Genomic DNA, 20,547 nt, shown 5'->3' with positions numbered 1-20,547 from the left:
TCACTCACTCACTCACTCACTCACTCACTCACTCACTCACTCACTCACTCACTCACTCACTCACTCACTCACTCACTCACTCACTCACTTACTCACTCACTCACTCACTCACTCACTCACTCACTCACTCACTCACTCACTCACTCACTCACTCACTCACTTACTCACTTACTCACTCTATTTCGGGCGCCGTGCGAAATAGAAAGCGCGCTAATAATAGTCAATACCGATGGTGCATTCCAGCCTGTGTGTGTCTCGTCAGCTGCTTTTTCGTCGGCTATCCGAGGGGCCCGAGAGCTGATACGCGCAGAGTTAGCTCTCCCTTTTCGAAAATAGCAAGACTTCAGAGTGAGAGAGGGAGAGACTGAGAGAGAAGTACGAATACTAATAATATCGTGGAAAACAGGACAGTCTGCATGAATATCATACACGTCGATTCTATCGCGATGGAAGATCTTCGACTGCAGACGAAGCGCGGTGGCAGGAAGGAAGGGAGGGGGAGCGCCTGTTCTCTCCTATCCTCGTTGAAATCGCGCGTAGATCCTGTCGCGAATTATAGATCGTCTAAAACGGGCTTAACCACGATGACTGACTGGCTCGTTGACAAATTGCGCGGTGAGCACGTGTCGCTTTTGTCACCCCGCTAATAACCACATGTGGACAAACGCGTGCGCGGTTCCCGGTGTGGTTCTCCCGTATGCACGCGTGAGAAAGAGAGAGAAAGAGAGAGAGAGAGATATGCGTACTTGCACAGGTATTCAAAAATAATAACCGGGCATTGTCGTTTCGTCACGCGGCGCTTAAACCCGCTTCATCATCATTGTTAGGGAATAATGAATGACAGGAAGACAAATGCGCGACGCACAAAAGACCTGGCCGCCGTGTTCGTAATTGTCCTGTCGATACGCTCTTCTGTATTAACATTGTGTAACGATATATATCGCGTGGACAAAGAGAGAGATACTGCGTGTTAACGCGAGTTTATCGAGAATATTACTCCCGCCACGCGAACTCGCGAGAACCCCGGGATATGCACTCCTTCGGTTCGTTGGCAAAGCAGCGGCTTGCTCCTGCGTCAGGATGAAATGAACGAAGGACGATGACGCGCGTGTGTATCAATAAATCGATTTATTGTCTACTTGTGTCATTATCGCTTCCCGATCATGAAGACATTTTTACTGTCGCGTTACGCACGACAATATATGGACTTGTAAATACATTACGTAATGCGTCGCGCGATAAAGTCGCGCGCGTGATTTGTAGCTCGCCTGTAAACTGACCATCAATCTGAGTCACGTCTCGGCAACCGACGTCATTAATTCCAAAAAATCCTACAAGTTTGTGTAATTCGTTAACACCGCGGCGCTTGCACCTTATCTGAGAGATACATGACTTTCTTGAGCAATTAGGATGCGCTTTATGATACGCCATTAGACAAGACCGAATTTTCTGTTTAGTTTTCGTAAGTTTTGTTAGGAGTTCGCACATAATGTAGTTTATTTCCCTCTTAACATAATTAGTGGAGTTTTCGCTATTATCTATAAGAATTGACGCATGTGTGTATCTCACAGATATTACGCGAGCACTTTTGTCTGGTTGGAGGCGCAAGATAGACCGTGAATTTCTTTGCCAGCTTTGATATCCACACTCGCATTGTATCAACGTAATCTACATGTCGATAACGAGCACTATTCCGTCTATCTACGAGGCAACGTAGATGTTTCATCTTGAGCACATCAAAGTAAGGCCAGACAAGAGGATAAACCTTCGTCTTCTTATCTTTTACATCTCATTCTCTTTAATTCGTACCTCACTTGCAAACTGACCATCGATCCAAGTCACATCTCGGTATCGACGTCATTTATTGCAAAAAGTTCTGCCAGTTTGTACAATTCATTAAGATTTCATTGATTAATTCATTAAGACAGACCGTGGACTTCTCTGCTAGCTTTGATATCCATACTCGCGTTGTATCGATATAATCTACATGCCACGTCGATAACAAGCACTTCTCCATCTGTCCTGAGGCAACGTGTGTTTGTTTCATCTCGAGCACATCAAAGTAAGATTGGAGAAGAGGATAGACCTTCGTCTTCTTATCCTTTACATCTCATCTCGCTCGATTTGTACCTCGCTTGCAAACTGACCATCGATCTGAATCACGTCCCGTATCGACGTTATTAGCTCCAAGAACTTCTGCAAGTTTGTGCAACTCATTAAGGCAGACCATGGACTCTTCTGCTAGCTTTGATATCCATATTCGCGTTGTATCAACGTAATCTACGCACCACGTCGATAACAAGCACTTTTTCCCGTCTGTCTCCGAGCAACGAGGAGTACTTGGTCTCATTTCAAATACATCAAAGTAAGACCGGAGAAGAGGATAGACCTTCATCCTTATCCCTTACATCTCATCCTTCTCGAGTCTCGGTTCTAAAGCTTCTTCTATCCGCTCTCTTATCTCGCAGAGGGCGCATCTTGTGACCGGTCCGAAATCTCAGGCGGCTCCTCGTTTCACGCAAGAGTCGCGCAAGAACATGAAGAGTGCAAAAGAAAAGTCGCGCGGTGGGACTACGTGTTTGTATGTGCGTGCGTGTATACCTCCTTCTCTCGCGCGCGCACAAGATGAAACGTAATTCCTCGTAATTGGCGTGAGGGTTAAGGTCATACGTGGCGGCCTTGAACGATCGGCGTCGATCGGACGGCGGCGTGCCGCGAGAGCCGATCGCTCGCCAAAACCTGCGGTGTGTACGTATGTATCGGAGTGTCGCAAGTGGCTGCTGCGATTCTCGGTCACGAGTGCACGCTGTCGCTCGCCTCTGGCAGTGTGTTCTCGCCGCCGTCGCCGTCGTCGTCGTCTCCGCTGCGTCTCCGTCTCGGCCGCCGTCGCCGCGCCGTAAAGCGTCTCGCCGGACGATCTCGGGCGTCGCGACGTCGGCGACGCTGTCGTTTCGCGTATTGCTCTCTCTTTCTCTATTTTTCTCTCTCTTTCTCTTCGTCCGCGTCACCACGTGTTTACGTCTTTTGCTCTCTCTTTTCCTTCCTCTCTCGTCCCCTATTTTCCTGTCGGCCGCTGGTTCGCGCGTTCTCACTCGGAGAAACTCTCTCCCGGCGAGAGAAAACAGTGTCGCGCGAAGATCCGCGGATCTCTCGATTGGGAGGCGAACGACGACTACGACGACGACGACGACGACGACGACGACGACGACGACGACGACGACGACGTACCGCCGATGTCTCGCCATCGCGGCGCATCGCCGCGTCGAGTGCGGCAGTCCTGAGCGCGCCTTTGTCCGCGTGGTGAAGAGCGCGCGGCTAGATCAGGCCGCGAGAATACTCTCCTCCGCGTCGTGTGTGGACAAGCACCGCGTGGAGAAATATTTATATCACCCTTTTCGCGCGCAGGAATGCCGCGGATTCTCTACCGCGACCGCCGAAGCCCGTGGTAACACCGCGCCGTGTTCTGCTGCTCCTTCTCATCGTCATCGTCGCCGTCGCCGTCATCGAACGGGTCGCGATTGCTTTCCGGTCGCTGGATAAAGCCAGTTTTCGAAGTTGGTCGATGTTTTATGTATGAACCGAACCGTAAAACTCGACACGCGCGGGAGAAGCTGGTTTACGATCGTTGCGAAAGTTGAGCGGTTTATTTGTTTATCGGTATATAGGTGCTTTTGTTTATCATCGAAGAGGATGCGAGATCGTAGACCTGAGCGTCGCCGAGGAGGAGTAGGAGGAACGAAGTGAAACTCCGAGCGTGGAGTTACGTCGCGGGTTGAACGGCGTGACGATGTCGGTGCGATTCCCGATATATTCTCAACAATCAGAGAACGTACGATCGGGGAAAATTCGATTGTCTCGGTGGGGAGGAACTGCGCGCATGTGATCGGTATTAGTCGTAATAAACGCGTTGTCCCTTTCGAGAATATCGCCACTTGGAAATATTGAGTTACAAAACATCGCGTGACGGCCAGCGACATAAAGATAATATTTACTCACTCGTCGTACTTTCGATTGTCAAGTGACGAAAATACTCTGCGAGCGGCAAGCGCCGCCGCGAACGTTGGATCTAGCATAGGTAGAGAAAGAGAGAGAGAGAAAGAGGGAGAGAGAGAGGAACGTGTTGCCACGAACACACAACACAGATACGCACAAATACACACCGCGTCGTGCTGCTTTTCCTAATCTTGGATAAGAGAGACGATCTACGACGCTCTTGCCCAGACACTTCGTTCCACCAACTTATTTTTGTACGTACGTCCGCGTTTTCGCGCGCAAACTAGTTGCAAGAGAGACGTCCGCCTGTCGCCGTTGCAAATAGATCGTGTGACACGTGCAACCGTCATTAATCGCTGACACACTTTACCTGCTCAATGATCGTGCTCGCGGAATTTCGCGACAATGCGCTCTCGTGGCGCCAAAGAAGCGACACGAGGCTGGCCCGCGCTCCTCCTCGCAGGAATAGCAGGCTATTCCACGAGAATTGTGTGACCATTGGCGTATGATTATTGGCTACCTTGTTTAGCGGCCGAAACTTCAACAGCGAGTTTTCTACGCCGCAGTGTGGAAATCGTAACTTGAAAGTCGACTTTTCGCGTGCCGGTGGACTACGGTCGAGCGAGTCGCATTTTTCTCGTATCGGTAGATAAAACCGTTTCGCAAGGTCTCACCCACACAAACACTGCGGCACACGCCCGTAGAGTATATTCGAAAAATCGATTCGCCGCTTTAGTCTTGGGAAGGAAAGAAAGCAAGAGAAATCACCGCGTTCCTTGCGTATCTCGCGGAGGTATTCTCGGGCGTGCATTCGGGGGATGCACCCTCGGGTCTCGCCGGCGGGATTTTCGCGAGACGGTGGATGCAAACGGTGAAAAGTGGATATTCTCGGTAGCTCGTGAGAGAAAGAGAGAGAAAGAAAAGAACTCGGTGATTCGGCTGCATCGCGATTTGTGTGTGTGTGTGTGTATATGTGTGTGTGTGTGTATGAGTGAGTGAGACTGAGATTCTCGTCCCGTGAGAAGGCAGCCGGAGGATCATCGCGAATGCGAGAATCATGTTGCGCCGCGACGACGCCGCGAGATCGTTTTTCCTGGGGCGGCCTGCCGACAGACTGTGCCGATAGTGAATCTCCTACCTGGGCCGATCGTACCGTGGCACGTGCGCTGGAATGCAGAGCAAAATGCAAACGCTCAGCGGACTCGCCTTCGGGAACGTGTTCAAGAAGAAGGCAAGTGTCCTCCTGTGCAGAGAAAAAGAATATTCTTGTCTGAAAGATACCTTTATTTTGGACAAATCTTCAAGTGAAATTACATGGCGTTCAACGGAGATAAGTCCCTTGTATCAGTACATTTTATATGTGATTTAATCAAAAAAAGTATATTTTTATTATTCCGAAGTATAATTCTCGTGGATAGAAAGCGCGAAATACTGAATTGAGAGTATGACGTTTGTCGGAGGAAGATATCGGTATCGTCAGAATCTTTTATATGAGACTGTAGGTATGTCCTTCTTTTTCTTCTTTAATATTTTGGTTAGGAGCGCCCGAGCTTTGCCCCAATTGCCAGTCTTCTCTATAGGTTCTATCCTTTTTCGATGAGTTTCCTGGATTGACGTACACCGATGCAATAAGTCAGAGTGAAATAAAATATACTTGTCTCACTCTAACTTACTGCACCAATATACACCAGTTCAAGAAGTTCTTCGAGAAAAAATAGATTTTATTACAATATTCAAATCGTAACCGTTGAAATTCAAGATTGGAAAATTCTTCAAAGACAAAGATACATATCGTTGCTCGTGCATGAAGCAATAATTGTTGATTTGAGTATGTTTTAAGTGGGTACTAATGTTTCTTTCTGTGCGCGAACGAGGCCGCGTGTCGACATTTAAATCCCGGCAGGCATTTTTAAATCGATTAAAATTTCGAGCGCGATTTCAAGTTCCTCGGGATCGAGTCTCACAACGTTGGGGACCCTTCTTTTCGGATTCGAGAGTGACTGTCGGCGATTATCTCGTGAAAAACAATGCGCGTGCGACCGATACGTTGGATGCGCATTATTACTTTATTTCGCGATGCTATCAGGAGACATTGTGCAAAGTAACACGAAAGACTAGAAAACGGACGCTCATTCGTGATCAAAGGTTAATCGCGTCGCAGTGAATGAGCGTGTCGGAGCGAAAGTCGACGACCTCTCGGCTGACATGTCGATTCTTCGTTTATAGATCGCGTCAAACGAGCGAACTCGGAAATCATTTATTCGTTCGATTGCACGTTCCGACACGAATGGCTACGTCGCTTTTATATTGGGATCGCGACAGCGATTCTAACTGGGCAAGAAATAGAGATCGACAAATTGGAGCAAACCCGTTAAAAGCGGTGACGTCGGTATCAAACGGTGCGCCACCAACCCTCTTCCTCTCCCGAGCGCGGGATATTCACTCCTCCTCTTTCATGGCGACTGTCCCGCCACATTTTTTCGGAATAATGAGTGACTGCCGTTGAAAACGAGGAATGCCATTCGGCAGATGAAAGAGCAGGCGAAACGCGTGTTGCACCCTTTGCCGGGTCCCACGCAAATTCTTGAAACAAGTGTCCTGATGGCTCTTTCTCTCTGCAATCTCCGACCGTAAACTTCGATAGTCGACCAACAAGCTGACCGACTTCTTCACATGCGAGAGTATTCATTATTCGCTCGTACGAAGTCAAGAAATCGGCTAATCATAATACGTTCCAAGATGCAACGCGCTGCTAAAATGGAACGATAACTTCGCGAGCTATTCGATCGTAGAGAGACGCGCGAGCCTGGTTCTCGAAAAGTTCGGCTTTGAAAGCAGCGGCATCAGATCAGAGTAGAATAATAGCTTTATATTCTATACGAACCGGTTGCAGCAGCCGAGTAGTAAGCTAACTAATAGTTGAAGCAAATTTCTGTCTTTGTTTATTTTGAAGGGAAAACAAAAACAGACATATTTAACTGCAAGTGGTTTATTTACTATTCGATTGACACAATCTAGTTTAAGTTCCTTGGAGTGAAATTTCACTCGAAAAATAGAGTAATCATTGAATCACTCGAGCTCGAGCGATCTTTCACTTATATAGAGTGAATTCTTCACTGTGAATCTTCAAATATTCTTCACTCGAAATTGAAAAATGAGCCTGATGTACTCCACAGGAATATATACGTCACATTAAAAAAAATAATCTTGTAGTCGACGAAGATAATCTAAGTATGAGAAATTAGTTAAAATGAATAAATGACTCGCAAACACCGCGATATCGCATATGTTTTGTGTTTAGCCGATATAGGTGACAGAACTTTATATCTGAACTATTTGTAAAATTGTGACAAAAAAGTCTCTTTCTGTGGTGTCTATTCAGGCACATCTTATGGAAATGATTGTGGTAAGCGAAAAAGACTAGTGATGAAAGACAAAAGGATGTATAAGAATAAATTCACACCTTGGCAATAAAACAGAAAACAAAAGGGCAAAGGCCAATCAGAATTCGCGCTGGTAGAAAAGCAGAAACTGTCGCAGAAACTACCACTTGACCACTAACACTAGTTCTGATTACCTTTTGCCTTTCTGTTTTTCTGCTAAAGTGTGAATTCTCTCTAATTCTCACATCCATCTAAATTCGTTAGATATTGCTAGAGTGCCGCTGCTGTAAGTCCTACATACACTACAGATAATTTTCTAGTAGATACAAGAAACAGCGATAACTTTTAACTACGACATTTAGGATTTTCCCTCAACCAGCAAGATATTTTTTGAATGCCCGGAAACATACTTAAGTAGCGACAGAAAGTCCTGAGATTATCCTGGATGTACTCAAGATGTTCTAGGATGTGTTTAGAATGATTCTGTCTGAGTATTCATTCTAATCGACTGAAACATTCGTTCATACGGAGTCAAAATCCACTCTAAGCTTGAGTGAAACATTTTTACTCTCTCTCTGACGATTCCAAGCGCCAGTATTTTCACTATCTCACTACAAGTGAAGATGGCGTCACTTGAAAAAATTTCAAGAGTACGTTGTCTTCGAGTCTCGCTTGCTACCGCTGCGACCTCGATGATGTCATGGAGGCATCGCGTGCTTTTAATATTTCTTTTTTACACGCATAGTTACGTGTACACGAATGGCGTCGCGTCGTTTCCTCGCGTTCCATTTATGTAACGTTGATCTGATCAGCGAGCGATCGTCCGCGATCAATCGATCACCTGGGCGGTCGACGCGAACTAATAGAAGAAGACGATAATCGCGGCACATGTCCGCCAATCGGCTTTTCTTTAGATTTCACGCTTCAACTCAGTAATTACATCCGAGTCTCGGGACTCACAACTATCTAAAAAAAAAAACACGTATGATACGTAGCACATTAAGTCGCAGTTAACTTAACATTCGCATCTCCTAATGCTCGTACTTTGTATTTTGTAGGCGAATAAGGTGACGGGGGGACCACCGGTGGGCAATGCGCCGCCTCCACCTACGCTCATCAACAAAATCAAGTACCAACCGGGCGGGCCTGTGATCAAAAAGGACAAACGGCAGAGCAGCTCAAGGTTCAATATATCGAAGAATCGGGAGCTGCAGAAGCTGCCCCTGTTAACCGGTAAGTGACTCTGGCATATCGTAAAACGCGCCATTAGAGTAGAATAGCATGAAGAGTCGGATACACAAGAACTACAATGAAGTTATCCAAAGTATCGCAAAAGTAACACTCGTAGATGACGCGCAATGTTTGCATGAAAACGAACGAATATTGAAGAGAGACCGAGAGCACGCGCTGTCTCTTAAGCGCGTGTCATCGGTGATCCGTATCGTAACTCGCAATTGAAAGACAGGGTGCATGTGCGCGCGCGCGCAACAAACGCCTCTATTTAGGCACCGATACCCAACATCGAGCCGTACTACGTCCTCGAATCGTCCGGAACAATTTGAAATTCGCAATCAACCTGATATTAACGCGGCACGTTGGAGACGTACAAGAAACCGCGTAAAGAAACCGGTCATGTAACAGGTGGCTATAACAATTAGATCAGGCTAAAGATCAGGGAAGCAAACAAGCATGACACGAAACAAACAGAGAAGAAGATAAAACACGGGAAAACGTGAGAGGCAGAGAGTAGTGAGTACCGAAGAGGAGGGGGAGGAATTGGGCGAGGATGAGAAGGAGGGCGACAAATCGGTTCTCCTGCCCTTTCCCAACGTGATGCCGGGTAATCGGGGTTGCGAGTGTGCCTCTCTGCCTACGTCAGAGTCTATCGATTGCGTGCGGCGGGGTTCGCGCAAGCGCTCGGTCGCGCCCGGATTCATGGTTCCCCGTTTTCCCAACAACGTAAACAGTCGCGTCGCCGCCGTTCCGGGACATCCCCTTCCGATCTTTCTGCAGCCACCACCGTCGCCGCCGCTGCTCTGGGTCCTAGTACCCTAGCGAGAGCTCCACCTGGCTAGCACCTGGAGCGCAGCGAGTGCATCCGGAAGGGTGTATTGACCCCGTGACCGATCGAGAGAGAGAGAGGGAGAGAGGCAGAGGGGGAGGGAGAGAGAGAGAGACATGACCTGCGAGATCCCGGCGAGGACCGGCGGCAAGTTCACCGACCTCGGCGGTACCACTTAGGCGAATCTCGCCTACCCCTCCTCCCACAGCCGCCGCCCCCTCTCGAACGCGGTCACCGGGTTCCGGAGACCTAGAGAAACGCGCGTTCTAGTACTCGCCGGTGTGTCGCAGGGGTGGCATCGCAGCGCGGCGAGTAACCCCGAAGCGAGAGAAAGCCGGGGAAAGGAGAGAGAGGGAGAGAGAGAGAGAAAGAGAGCTCTGTCTGTGCTCGTCATTCTTTCTGGCCGATCGATTACTAGTGCGTCGCGGATGAAGCAACAGATTGTTGCGAGCGTTAAACAACGGACGACTCCGCTCAGGAAATCAGCGATGGACGCCTGAGTGCTGCTGCTTGGTGCTGTTATGTCGCCGGGCTGGTTGTCACGAATCTACGGTTGTCGACGAGATCGTTGAGGTTCCGGTTCGGGGCGGGCGCGCCTCCGCGGATCGACTGTAGCAGCGCGGAAGAGGGCTTGGAGGACACCGATTCAGGGGAGAAGGTTGTTCGCGTCGCTTCGGAGAACTGGATCGACGAGTCTCACGAGAAATTGTGTTTTTCGACTCCGCAGACTCCGCCGGCAGTGAGACGATATCACCTCGCTTTGCGTGGCCGTATAATTCGCGATTCACTGGCAAAGGGAGGAAAACTACGCACTCTCTGACGTCTGTCTCGGGGGGATACAATGACTCGCGTCTGATTTACGCACGTCAGGGCACAGTCGCGTTTCCGCGTGGCCTGCGTAAGCCTGCGTAAGCCTGCGTAAGCCCCATAAAAGCGTGTTTCCTTCGCGTTTCCATCGCGCGAAGCGATGCGGGGAATAACGTGGGAAGCTGGTAAAAGTGACGTGACCTGCCGTAGGCCGGCTCAATAAAGTCCGGCGTATCCTCGCCGAGCGAATCGGCGACGATCGTAGCCGGCGCGGCAAAAACACCCTCCGGAAATTGCCTTCCGGAGACTCCCGGATCTTCCACTAAATCCGGGAAATCCGCCGCGATTCCGCCTGCTGTGACCGTGCGGGATTACTTTGCGATCGAAACGTCAGTCGTAATTCGCGCCGACGCGGATGTTGCGACTTTTCGTACCTTGAAATTCGAACTACCCTGACGTGCGGACGACGTCGGCACACCGTCCCCAAAGGAAATCTGAGAGCGAAATCGCGGACGTAAGCGGCCAACATTATTGATCGCGACTTTGACATCGGGAGGAGACAATCCCGGCGAGTGCGTGATCATCCCGAACTTATAATCGCGGATCGGCACGAGGTGGAAATCATCGACAAAGAGTGAGAAAGAGACAGAGAGACCCGGAGAGATACCGGAGATTCGTTGATGCATCGCCGGAGTAAGAGTGCGGCTGCAAAATCGTGACTGGCTTCTGCGTTTTGCACATTGATATCGCGCGATGGTTCACGTGGGTGGTATCAGCCCGTCTCTGGGCGGCGGACTGCCCAAGAGCCCCAGTTTTCACCAGGGTCTCGCCTTGGCGACGGTGTTGCCTCAGGACTCGACCAAGGCATACCCGGTGACGTTCGCGTTGCACCATCAACCGCTACAACCTCTCCTGATCGGTAAAGCTACTCTCCTGCTAGCAGTTTTTGAATACGGTTCTTGTGTGTGTGTGTATGTGTGTGTGCGTGATGAAGTAAAATGTAATTGTCCTCTTTGAGTAATTAGATTCCACTATACATTGCACAAGAACCGGCTGTAATTACGGTCGCAACGACAGAAGCAGATGTCCGCGTCGACGCGCTCGGGTGGCGAACTCGCGACGAACTTCGGCAATCGATTTCGTTAGCTCTGTTATGGAGATCGCCCGGAATAGCGACCGATAAATAATGCTGCCCAGTCTCGCGGCCGCGATATTTTGAAGGTCGTGATCGACCTCGCACCACGGAAGCCGGCCCGATTGAACGCTCTCGCGAAGTTTAGGTCGCAAAGTTCGCCGGGTTTGCCATTAAAGATTTGCGTATAAATATTGAGCGAAAGCGACCTCGCGCAACGGTACATGCCCTTCGTGACGAATAACCGGCGGGAAGCGGCGGAGACCCATTAACATCTAGAACGAGCTGCTTACGGTAGATCAAAAAAGACACACCGAGAGGAGCAAATAGAATATCGATTGCGATCGCGTGCGCTTCTTCATCTTTGTTGGCAGGAAATTACACCGCGAACGAGCGCTGCCCCCGTCGTTATCGGAGGATTTGTTGATTAAAACCGACTTTGCTCATTCGTTTAGTCGAAGATCGCGAGACCCTTTCGGAATTCGGGGCATTGATATTGCCGGATAGTAGCTTCATGTATTTATGTATTTCTTTATTTCCGACAAATAATCTTAAGCTCGCCGCGCAAAATGGGATGTTGATATTTCCATCGATAATATTTTTACAAATGTGACATGTGTAAACATTTCTGCAGGTTTAATTTTGGTCAAAAAAAGTCGGTTTCTCGTTCGTATCAAGAAGAAGATGACCGTAAATTGCGCAGGTGGGGCATGTAGAAGCTACTCGTCACATGGTAAAATAACTCATACAAGAAGACACAAGAATGACCGAGAAAAAAGAATCCCCAATATCTCGCGAGTGTACTTGTGTCTCTCATATTTGACCATATCGATATTCATGCAGACGTAATTAATAGCGACGCACATTGCGTCGTTATTATTCTCATTTTCTTTAAGGTAAAGATTGCAGAGTGCGTCGAAATTGATTATCTGTTTGCAAACTATCTGATTGCAGAAACACAACAGGGCAACGAGCGGGAGGAACTTTTCATACAGAAGCTGCGGCAGTGCTGCGTGCTCTTCGACTTCGAGTCCGATCCCCTATCGGATTTAAAATGGAAAGAGGTGAAGCGCACCGCTCTCCACGAGATGGTCGAGTATGTAACCAAAAACAAAAACGTTATTACCGAAGCGATTTATCCCGAAGCAGTGAATATGGTAAGCGGCATCTCGACGTACACACGTTCATTTTCTGTTTCTCCCTCTCTTCTTCTGTTTGTAGCGCGAGAGCGCAGACCCTTGCGCGATTAAACGAGATTATTGCCCTTACGAATTCGACAATGGCGAGAGATTCCACGAACGAAATGTTAACTACTATTTGCAGTTCGCCGTGAATCTATTCCGAACGTTACCGCCGTCATCGAATCCCAATGGCGCCGAGTTCGATCCCGAGGAGGACGAGCCGACGTTGGAGGCAGCCTGGCCTCACTTACAGCTCGTCTACGAGTTCTTCTTGCGACTGCTGGAGTCGCAGGACTTCCAGCCGTCCATAGCAAAGCGCTACATAGATCAGAAGTTCGTGCTGCAGCTTCTGGAACTGTTTGACTCTGAAGACCCGCGGGAAAGGGACTTCCTCAAAACGACTCTGCACAGAATCTATGGGAAATTCCTGGGCCTCAGAGCGTACATTAGGAAACAAATAAACAACGTTTTCTATCGATTCATTTATGAAACGGAACATCACAACGGTATCGCCGAATTACTCGAGATTTTAGGAAGGTAAGGTATACCACTCAAGGACGTGCGATGATCCCCTTCGATTTTTTCAATCGTTGGAAGAGGCGAGGTATATTTATCGCAGTGTGTTATTTCCTGCGCAGTATTATTAACGGCTTCGCCCTGCCATTGAAGGAAGAACACAAGGTATTCTTGTTGAAAGTTCTGTTACCCTTGCATAAAGCTAAGTCATTGTCCGTGTATCATCCGCAACTGGCGTACTGCGTCGTCCAATTTCTGGAAAAGGATCCGTCGTTGACGGAGCCCGTGATTAGGAATCTATTGAAATTCTGGCCGAAAACACATTCCCCGAAGGAAGTCATGTTCTTGAACGAGCTCGAGGAGATACTGGATGTCATTGAGCCGGCCGAATTCCAAAAAGTCATGGATCCGTTGTTCAGGCAGTTAGCCAAATGCGTGTCGTCGCCGCATTTCCAAGTAAGTATTACGCGTCCGCGCCCGCGCGTCGTCTCCGTTACTTGGTTTCGCGCGCGACGCCGTTCTACGAGCCGCTCGTTGTTGTTTTAGGTGGCGGAAAGAGCTCTCTATTACTGGAACAATGAGTACATAATGTCCCTGATATCGGACAATTACGCAGTCATCCTACCAATCATGTATCCAGCTTTCTATAGAAACTCCCGCAACCACTGGAACAAGACGATCCACGGTCTGATCTACAACGCCCTGAAACTGTTCATGGAGATGAATCAAAAAGTATTCGATGAATGTACAACACACTACTATCACGTATGTTTCGTAAACGCAGCATTCGTGCATTCCCGACACGTGTCGACAAGTAAAACGCGTGACTACCCAATTTCGATCTTTACGTTGACATTGAGGGCGAATTTAAAATTATAATTTCGCCGACAGACATTCCCCTACACTTAACTTCGAATCTTGGTGAATTGAAACTCAAGGCTCTTGACTTCTCACCGTGGAACTCTTAATTAATCACATCAGAAACGAAAAAACACTTAAAAATTCTTTGCTAAAAATTCTTATAAAATACGTTGAAATAAAAAGATATGTCCATAAAATGTATTTGCAAGCGATTGAACAGATTTGTAAACTAGTCTTAACTCTTTCTTTTTACTCGGATAATCGATAAATAACTGTAAAGTTAATATGACATACAATCTTTCTTTTTAATCTTATGATTTTGTCATATTAATTTTACGGCTACTTGTTGATTGTTGGAGTAAAAAGAAAGTGTTTAGATTATTTTACGGATCTGTTCGATCGATTGCAAGTATCATGTTGTAAACATGTCATTTTATTTTAAGGTATTTTGCAAGAATTTTTATATGTTTTTTCTCGCTTCTATCGTTATAAATCAAAATGGCAACTTAACAAATTGTATATTCACGCTTGATGCTATCTTATATGAAAATATAAGATATATATGTATATATTAAAAAAAAAAAAAAAAAAAAAAATTATATATATATATATATACACACACGTATTTATTTATTTCGACTCTGCACTCTTCCTTCGCAGGAACGTCAAAGAGAGCGAAAGCTCATGAAAGATCGGGACGAAGCGTGGATGCGCGTAGAGGCTCTCGCAATGAGACATCCGAATTATAATCTGTCTAACAAAAACACAACGAACAATTTGTACACTTCGCCGCAACACATAGACAACTCGCCGCCCGACGAAGACGGCGATACGGATCAAACTCCGCTCACTTTGGAGAAGATCGAGGCTAAGGCTAACGAGGTACGATATAGTTCTCTTGCTATGTCGCAGTGTACAAAGAATTTGCTCGAGGTAATGTATTATGGAAGGAAGAAAAATAAATGTTTTATAATAATAAATGTTTCATAACGCTTTACATATTTTTTTTTCAAGGCGAAGAAAATGACAAATGTGAACAAAGTGAAACCGCTTTTACGAAGGAAGAGTGATTTACCACAGGACTCGTACACGATGCGAGCGTTGTCGGACCACAAACGCGCCGACGAATACCTTGTCACGCCGCCAGATCCTAACAATTGCTAGTCTCTACCACACCCCCTTCCCATGTATCCTCTGTTTTGCTGTAGCAACATCGGGAGTTAGCTTTCTTTCCGGGGGGAGAAACGGCGATAACATGAATGAACGAATAATTCGGCTGTCATCCATGATAATCCCGACTGTTAATTAATAATATCGAAATTAATAATACCGTATAGTTATTACAACATGCATCACATTATAATTTTCTTTTAATTGAGTGAGGCGGGGAGAGAGGGAGAAAGAGAAAATTGTGTATGTGTGTATGTATTTTCTCTCGATATGCGAACATATGCGATTCTCAAAGAGACAGTGTATAGATATTCGTAGGAGCTTACGGTAATGACTACTTGTTCGTCATAGATGTCTGGTATTTATTTGTTCATCATATGAGAAAGAAAATCGCAATCGACAGAAGACGTTGTAATCACGCGACCCGCTATGGGACGACACGATGAGACGTATATGTAGCATGCGAAAAAGGTCCTAAATACATTGTTCGTAGAATCTCCACCGCCGGTGGCACTCGAAGGTGTGCTACACATTCTGCTCTACATCTTTCAAATAAGATAATACATGGATAATGTAAACGATACTACGTAAACGATACTACAAATACCGCGGTTGTAACGGATTTGGTATATTCTACAAGAGATTTTATATATAGGTGAGGTTGAATCGCGCGAAGAATGTGATCGAAATTGTAAAACCGTAAACGCTCGATGTTGTAACCCACTATTGTGCTATACGAGCTTGTCGTGTTAATACCTCTGCGAATGACGTTCCCATTTATGTGCAAAATGATATATACATATATAATAAATAATATACTTGCTTTAACACTACAGGCTCGTTGTAGTAAGAAAGCAAAAGAGAGAGAGAGAGAAAGAGAACAAATAACGATATTGAAAGAGAAATGAGAAAGAAAAAAAGAACAGAGAAAGAATACACGCCAATGTGCGTTATCTTAGGATGTATATCATAGTGCTATTTTAAAGATAATAGATTGCTACGAAAAAAAATATCTGGATACTTCTGAGTGTACTACTTTTATATCTGTTGTGCCTAGATGCCTGTGGAATGCATTCACGATATAATAAAGTAAAAGGAAAAAAAGAGGACGCCTCCGCGCGCGGGGCCTATTACGAATTGCGAACGGAAAGATTAAGCAGCGAGTTTACATGTGTCGCTTTGCCAAATGTAATCGATATTACAGAATTTCAGTAATGCTTGCATGACACGTTGCGTTGTTAACTCATTGATCTTGAGGTTGAATTGAAAGATTATACTGTTGCGGCCAACAGATTATATCGGGAGGGAACGGAACTTTCGAAAAGTGACCGAAAGCGGATTGAGATTGAAACGCACTTTAGATCCTTGCGCTGTTGGCAGACTGTTACGTTAAATACTGTCGAGGATACCTTGTTGAAAATAGATACGATAAGCACTTATATTAAAGAGAAAAAGATTAGAAATTAAAGCTACGAAGATAGATATAAAGATTATTTACTTATTAATTATTCCTTCACGAGTGAGGAATGGCCATTTCAGCTAATTGATTAGTGGTATATAAATATCATTACAATTTATTCTATCATTTTTATTATAGTTAACGAGACGAATATAATGACAAAGAAAAAACATAGGGTAATAGTAACTCTGTAGTTAGCTGGTTGTACATGCGGCATGCCTTGAATAGTTCAATCCGAATGCCAGCGTTTTCTCTAAATTAGATCGATAATAATGATAATAATAATAAATAAATCGCGTGTTTCCTTGAACGTTACGTTGGAGGGTGGGGGAGGGGGGTGTTGAACACACAGATCGGCATAATAGAGTCTCAGCAAGTTATATCTTTCTGAAGCGCAAATATATTTCTTTTATGGGGAATTCTAAAATAATACAACTTCACACGTCGAGGCTTATTGTGCCGGTCTGCGTGAATTCTTATTACTGTACGCCGCATGCAGCAACTCGAAACACAAAAATAAAAGTAAAAGAAAACATCGAATCAGATAGTCACCGCGAATGTGAATGTGTGCGCCTGCAGAAGCTTAAGTCGAGCCGTAGAGAAACGAGAAAAAGAATAAATTAAACATAATAATAGAGTAATAATAATATTAATAATAATGATAACGATAATTGATAATAATAGTAATAATAATAAAAGTAACGCAGTAAAAAGAAGATATGCCGGTCATTTCATATGTAATAAAGACACGTTAACCTTGCATGCTACCGTGGGAGTTTTTTCATACGTAATATACTGCGTGTAAAGCACTGTCTCATTCGCGATTGTGTATTTTTTTAAGTGGAGAATCCTAACGAGAATCGAAGCCGCTGTGTGTTACGCGCGTGATATCTCGATCACAGTTCGGACTCACTCTCAGTGGAGACGATTTCGAGGATGAAAATTGAAATGAAAAGGGGAAAAAGAGAAAACGAACGAACGGAGAACTGACATCGGTTTCAATTCTCGAGTTCAAGTCGCCGGGAATCAGAGTCGAGAGAACATCTCGCCCGTCACCGTACGCGAAACTGTGAAAAGGAGCTATTTGAAAAATCCTCAATCAAATAGATCCACGCTCTCTTTTCGATTCACGAGTCCGGTAAGGGGAAACCTCGTCGAACAGAGCTTGTAATTTCATGTACCTGTATATACCATGTAAATAATACACATTAATTTTTCCATATATTCCTTTTCGCTTGAGTTTCAGAGGCGTGCTCGTAATTTTTCTTTTTGGCCTTTTCTCACCTGATCGATACGAAAGCTGACGATTGAACGGTATAGAATCGTTCGATGCAGAGACACACCGTTTTTTCGAGGATACGCCGACTTCTTTTTACAAATGTACACCTTCTACTGATTATACGTTCATCGAGATCGAGCGAGGATTTTATAGTGATATCTGACATCTGTACACATAGGCAATGTTTTGATCCGAATCGCACATTCGGCGAGTTTGTAATCTGTCATCATATTGTACGGGTGTAATCATTCTTGCGGCATGTGCGCGTAATTACGTACACGTGGAAGATCTGTTGAGAGGTCTGCAAGATGCACTTTGCAAATAAGAATACACTGGCGTGTCGCACGATACCTAAGCCGCGCATAGAGAAAGACGGGCGGGAAGAAAAGAGAGACAAGAAGTGAGAAGTACCCGCATAGAATGAAATTTTCTACGGATAATTTCGCTAAGGTCATCTCAGCTATAACAAGACTCTCTATGTGATATTTAATTTATGTCGATTTAAATTATCGTGTTATTAAACGTTATTACGGAGCGCATCGAATCCGCAAGGAGGTGGAGGATCCGCTGTGTCCAAAAAACGGGATTCCGTGGATCGGTACTCTCCGCAAGTAATGTCGTTAATCAATATTCGGTCGCGTTGAAGACCGTTCGAGCGACCGACGATTTCATACGTACACGTATATTCTTCTGTAATTTGTTAAAGACATAGTTTTATTTATAATAAAGAACTATTAGAAGACTGGTGTGAATGTGTACTCGTTTAAATTCTTGTTTCTTAAGAGAATGTTGGACATCGACATAATGCAGTTTCATGGTTTGCACGGTTTTTCTATTTGGTTGCATAGAATTGTAATTGTCTTTGTCTTGTAAAGAATTAGTATTTGTAAAGTATTCCAATTCTTTGAATTGGAATTGTAATTGTCTTTACACAGAGTAATCGTCGATTTGAAATGAATCATGCGCACAGTTACGGAAAATTCTAACCTGCAGCGAGTCAAGATCTTCAATCGTCCTCGATCTCGATCATTGCTTAAAATACGAATGCTAGGGAAAAATACAAAATTCAGTTTACATTACGATCACCAATACTGAATTGACCACTGCTTTTTTTTATTTTTACATTTAGGACGCGCCTTTGACTATGAACTCGTCGGGAACATTTAACTCCAATGACGTGTATACATAGACGACCAAGTACTCTTATGCCTCTGCTATAGTTCTGTTCAACAAATGATGTATACCTATATGTTATCGGCTTGTGTGAAACTATTGTATAGAATACCTAGGCATTCTGCAAAACGTTTATCAATTTTTATATTTACACAGAGTGAAAGTACAAATGTCAATGCATGGAAAGACACAAAAATCAAAATCTTATTTACCAATTTTTTTATTTTTTTTTGTTTCTGATAGAATATTTGGTGTCTCTCCATACATTAACATTTGTACTTTCATTCTATATAAAGATATTTGCAATTCTATGCAACCAAATAGAAAAGCAATATGAACTACTAAACTGCATTATGTTAGTATCTAGTATCTTCTTAAATGTTTCTTATTTGATGTAGTACAATTAAAAATGTGCAATTAAAAAGTAAAATTGTGTAGATTAGTAAATGTAAATTCATAATAATATATTGTGATGTGTTGCATAGAATTTAGAAATTGCATACAATATTTATACGTATTCTGATCAGTAAGTTATATGCAGTTCAGTTTATACCACACAGTAACCACATAGACCTCCCAATGTCGTGTATGCAACGATTATATAATATTTAAGTATTGTATATCTTCCACAAAGTGACACACGTAAGATCTAGTATTATTGCGTATTTTGACGGATGTAATACGAGAAAATAATAATTAAAATCGTCGTTCTGGTTACAGATGATCATACCATGCGTTTCGCACAATCAATTTTCTATATGTGCGAAATTTGCTTTTAAAATCTCACTACACGTTTGTACATGATATAATTGCGTAATAAATTGCACATATAATTGCACGCATAAATATGTAATTACGATTGAACCGTTCGCACAGATGATAGATACCCTAACCTCAAAAGCATCATCATTGATAGCTTACGATTCTTTTTGCAGTGTCCAACGCGACGTTTTTGATTATTGTACGCTTATTCCATGCGCCAGAACGTAACGCAGACGAAATTTCACTGGAATTCGACAAGATTTTTCGAAGAAATATTTATTTAGTCTCACAGTCGTTGCGGAACTTAATTGTTAAGCACTACGTCATATCAATTTCGCATCTATCGCATTTTTACTTATCACACCGACAAGCCAGCATAATCTTCTCAAGTGTTTACGCAGAATATCGTCGGCTAGTGTGGAATGAACTCGAAATATGTGCAGCAAAGTATTGCCGTATTTCACATCTGGAATTATCGTCAAGGGTTTTGGCAGAGGCTCAAAGGCCCTTGGCGTTCCGACAGGTAGTATTCTACAAGAATTATATCGTATAATGCTACACATTCTCGAATTAAACAATGACGTATATACAGTGTTGTGCTTGAATCATATTTTTGTCTCTTTTTCATTCAATTCTGTAGGATGTCTAGATATTTTATATAATATCTGAATTTCACATAATGCCGGTATTTTATATATATATATATATATATATATATATATATATATATATATATATATATATATATATATATATATATATATATATA

At 44.4% G+C, this 20,547-nt stretch overlaps 2 protein-coding genes across 11 annotated transcripts in view; both read left to right on the top strand.

Moving 5' to 3' along the window:
- LOC116849151 (serine/threonine-protein phosphatase 2A 56 kDa regulatory subunit gamma isoform-like) overlaps window positions 1–17,786 on the top strand; it is a 25,456-nt gene extending 7,670 nt beyond the window's left edge. For 2 of the 10 annotated variants that reach the window (XM_032826028.1, XM_032826029.1), the window contains exons 3-9: window positions 8,435–8,609; window positions 12,332–12,534; window positions 12,701–13,095; window positions 13,197–13,530; window positions 13,621–13,839; window positions 14,596–14,868; window positions 14,950–17,786. In XM_032826028.1, coding sequence (XP_032681919.1) covers window positions 8,435–8,609; window positions 12,332–12,534; window positions 12,701–13,095; window positions 13,197–13,530; window positions 13,621–13,839; window positions 14,596–14,868; window positions 14,950–15,099 — 1,749 coding nt within the window. In that variant the 3' untranslated portion in view covers window positions 15,100–17,786. Of the gene's footprint in view, window positions 1–2,816; window positions 4,248–4,278; window positions 5,225–8,434; window positions 8,610–10,529; window positions 11,165–12,331; window positions 12,535–12,700; window positions 13,096–13,196; window positions 13,531–13,620; window positions 13,840–14,595; window positions 14,869–14,949 lie in introns of those variants that run through there. The other 8 variants (XM_032826035.1, XM_032826032.1, XM_032826031.1 and 5 more) reach the window with 8 other exon arrangements.
- A 2,367-nt stretch (window positions 17,787–20,153) lies between these two features.
- LOC116849152 (riboflavin kinase) overlaps window positions 20,154–20,547 on the top strand; it is a 2,650-nt gene continuing 2,256 nt past the window's right edge. Inside the window, exon 1 of the mRNA XM_032826039.1 lies at window positions 20,154–20,301. Coding sequence (XP_032681930.1) covers window positions 20,214–20,301 — 88 coding nt within the window. The 5' untranslated portion in view covers window positions 20,154–20,213. The remainder of the gene's footprint in view (window positions 20,302–20,547) is intronic.

Source organism: Odontomachus brunneus, unplaced genomic scaffold (genome assembly GCF_010583005.1).
Source record: "Odontomachus brunneus isolate Ranch 3 - 2012 unplaced genomic scaffold, Obru_v1 Obru_scaffold_108, whole genome shotgun sequence".
Taxonomy (NCBI): Eukaryota; Metazoa; Arthropoda; class Insecta; order Hymenoptera; family Formicidae; genus Odontomachus; species Odontomachus brunneus.
The sequence above is the reverse complement of the archived record's forward strand: the minus strand, read 5'-3'. Positions and strand labels throughout refer to the sequence as shown.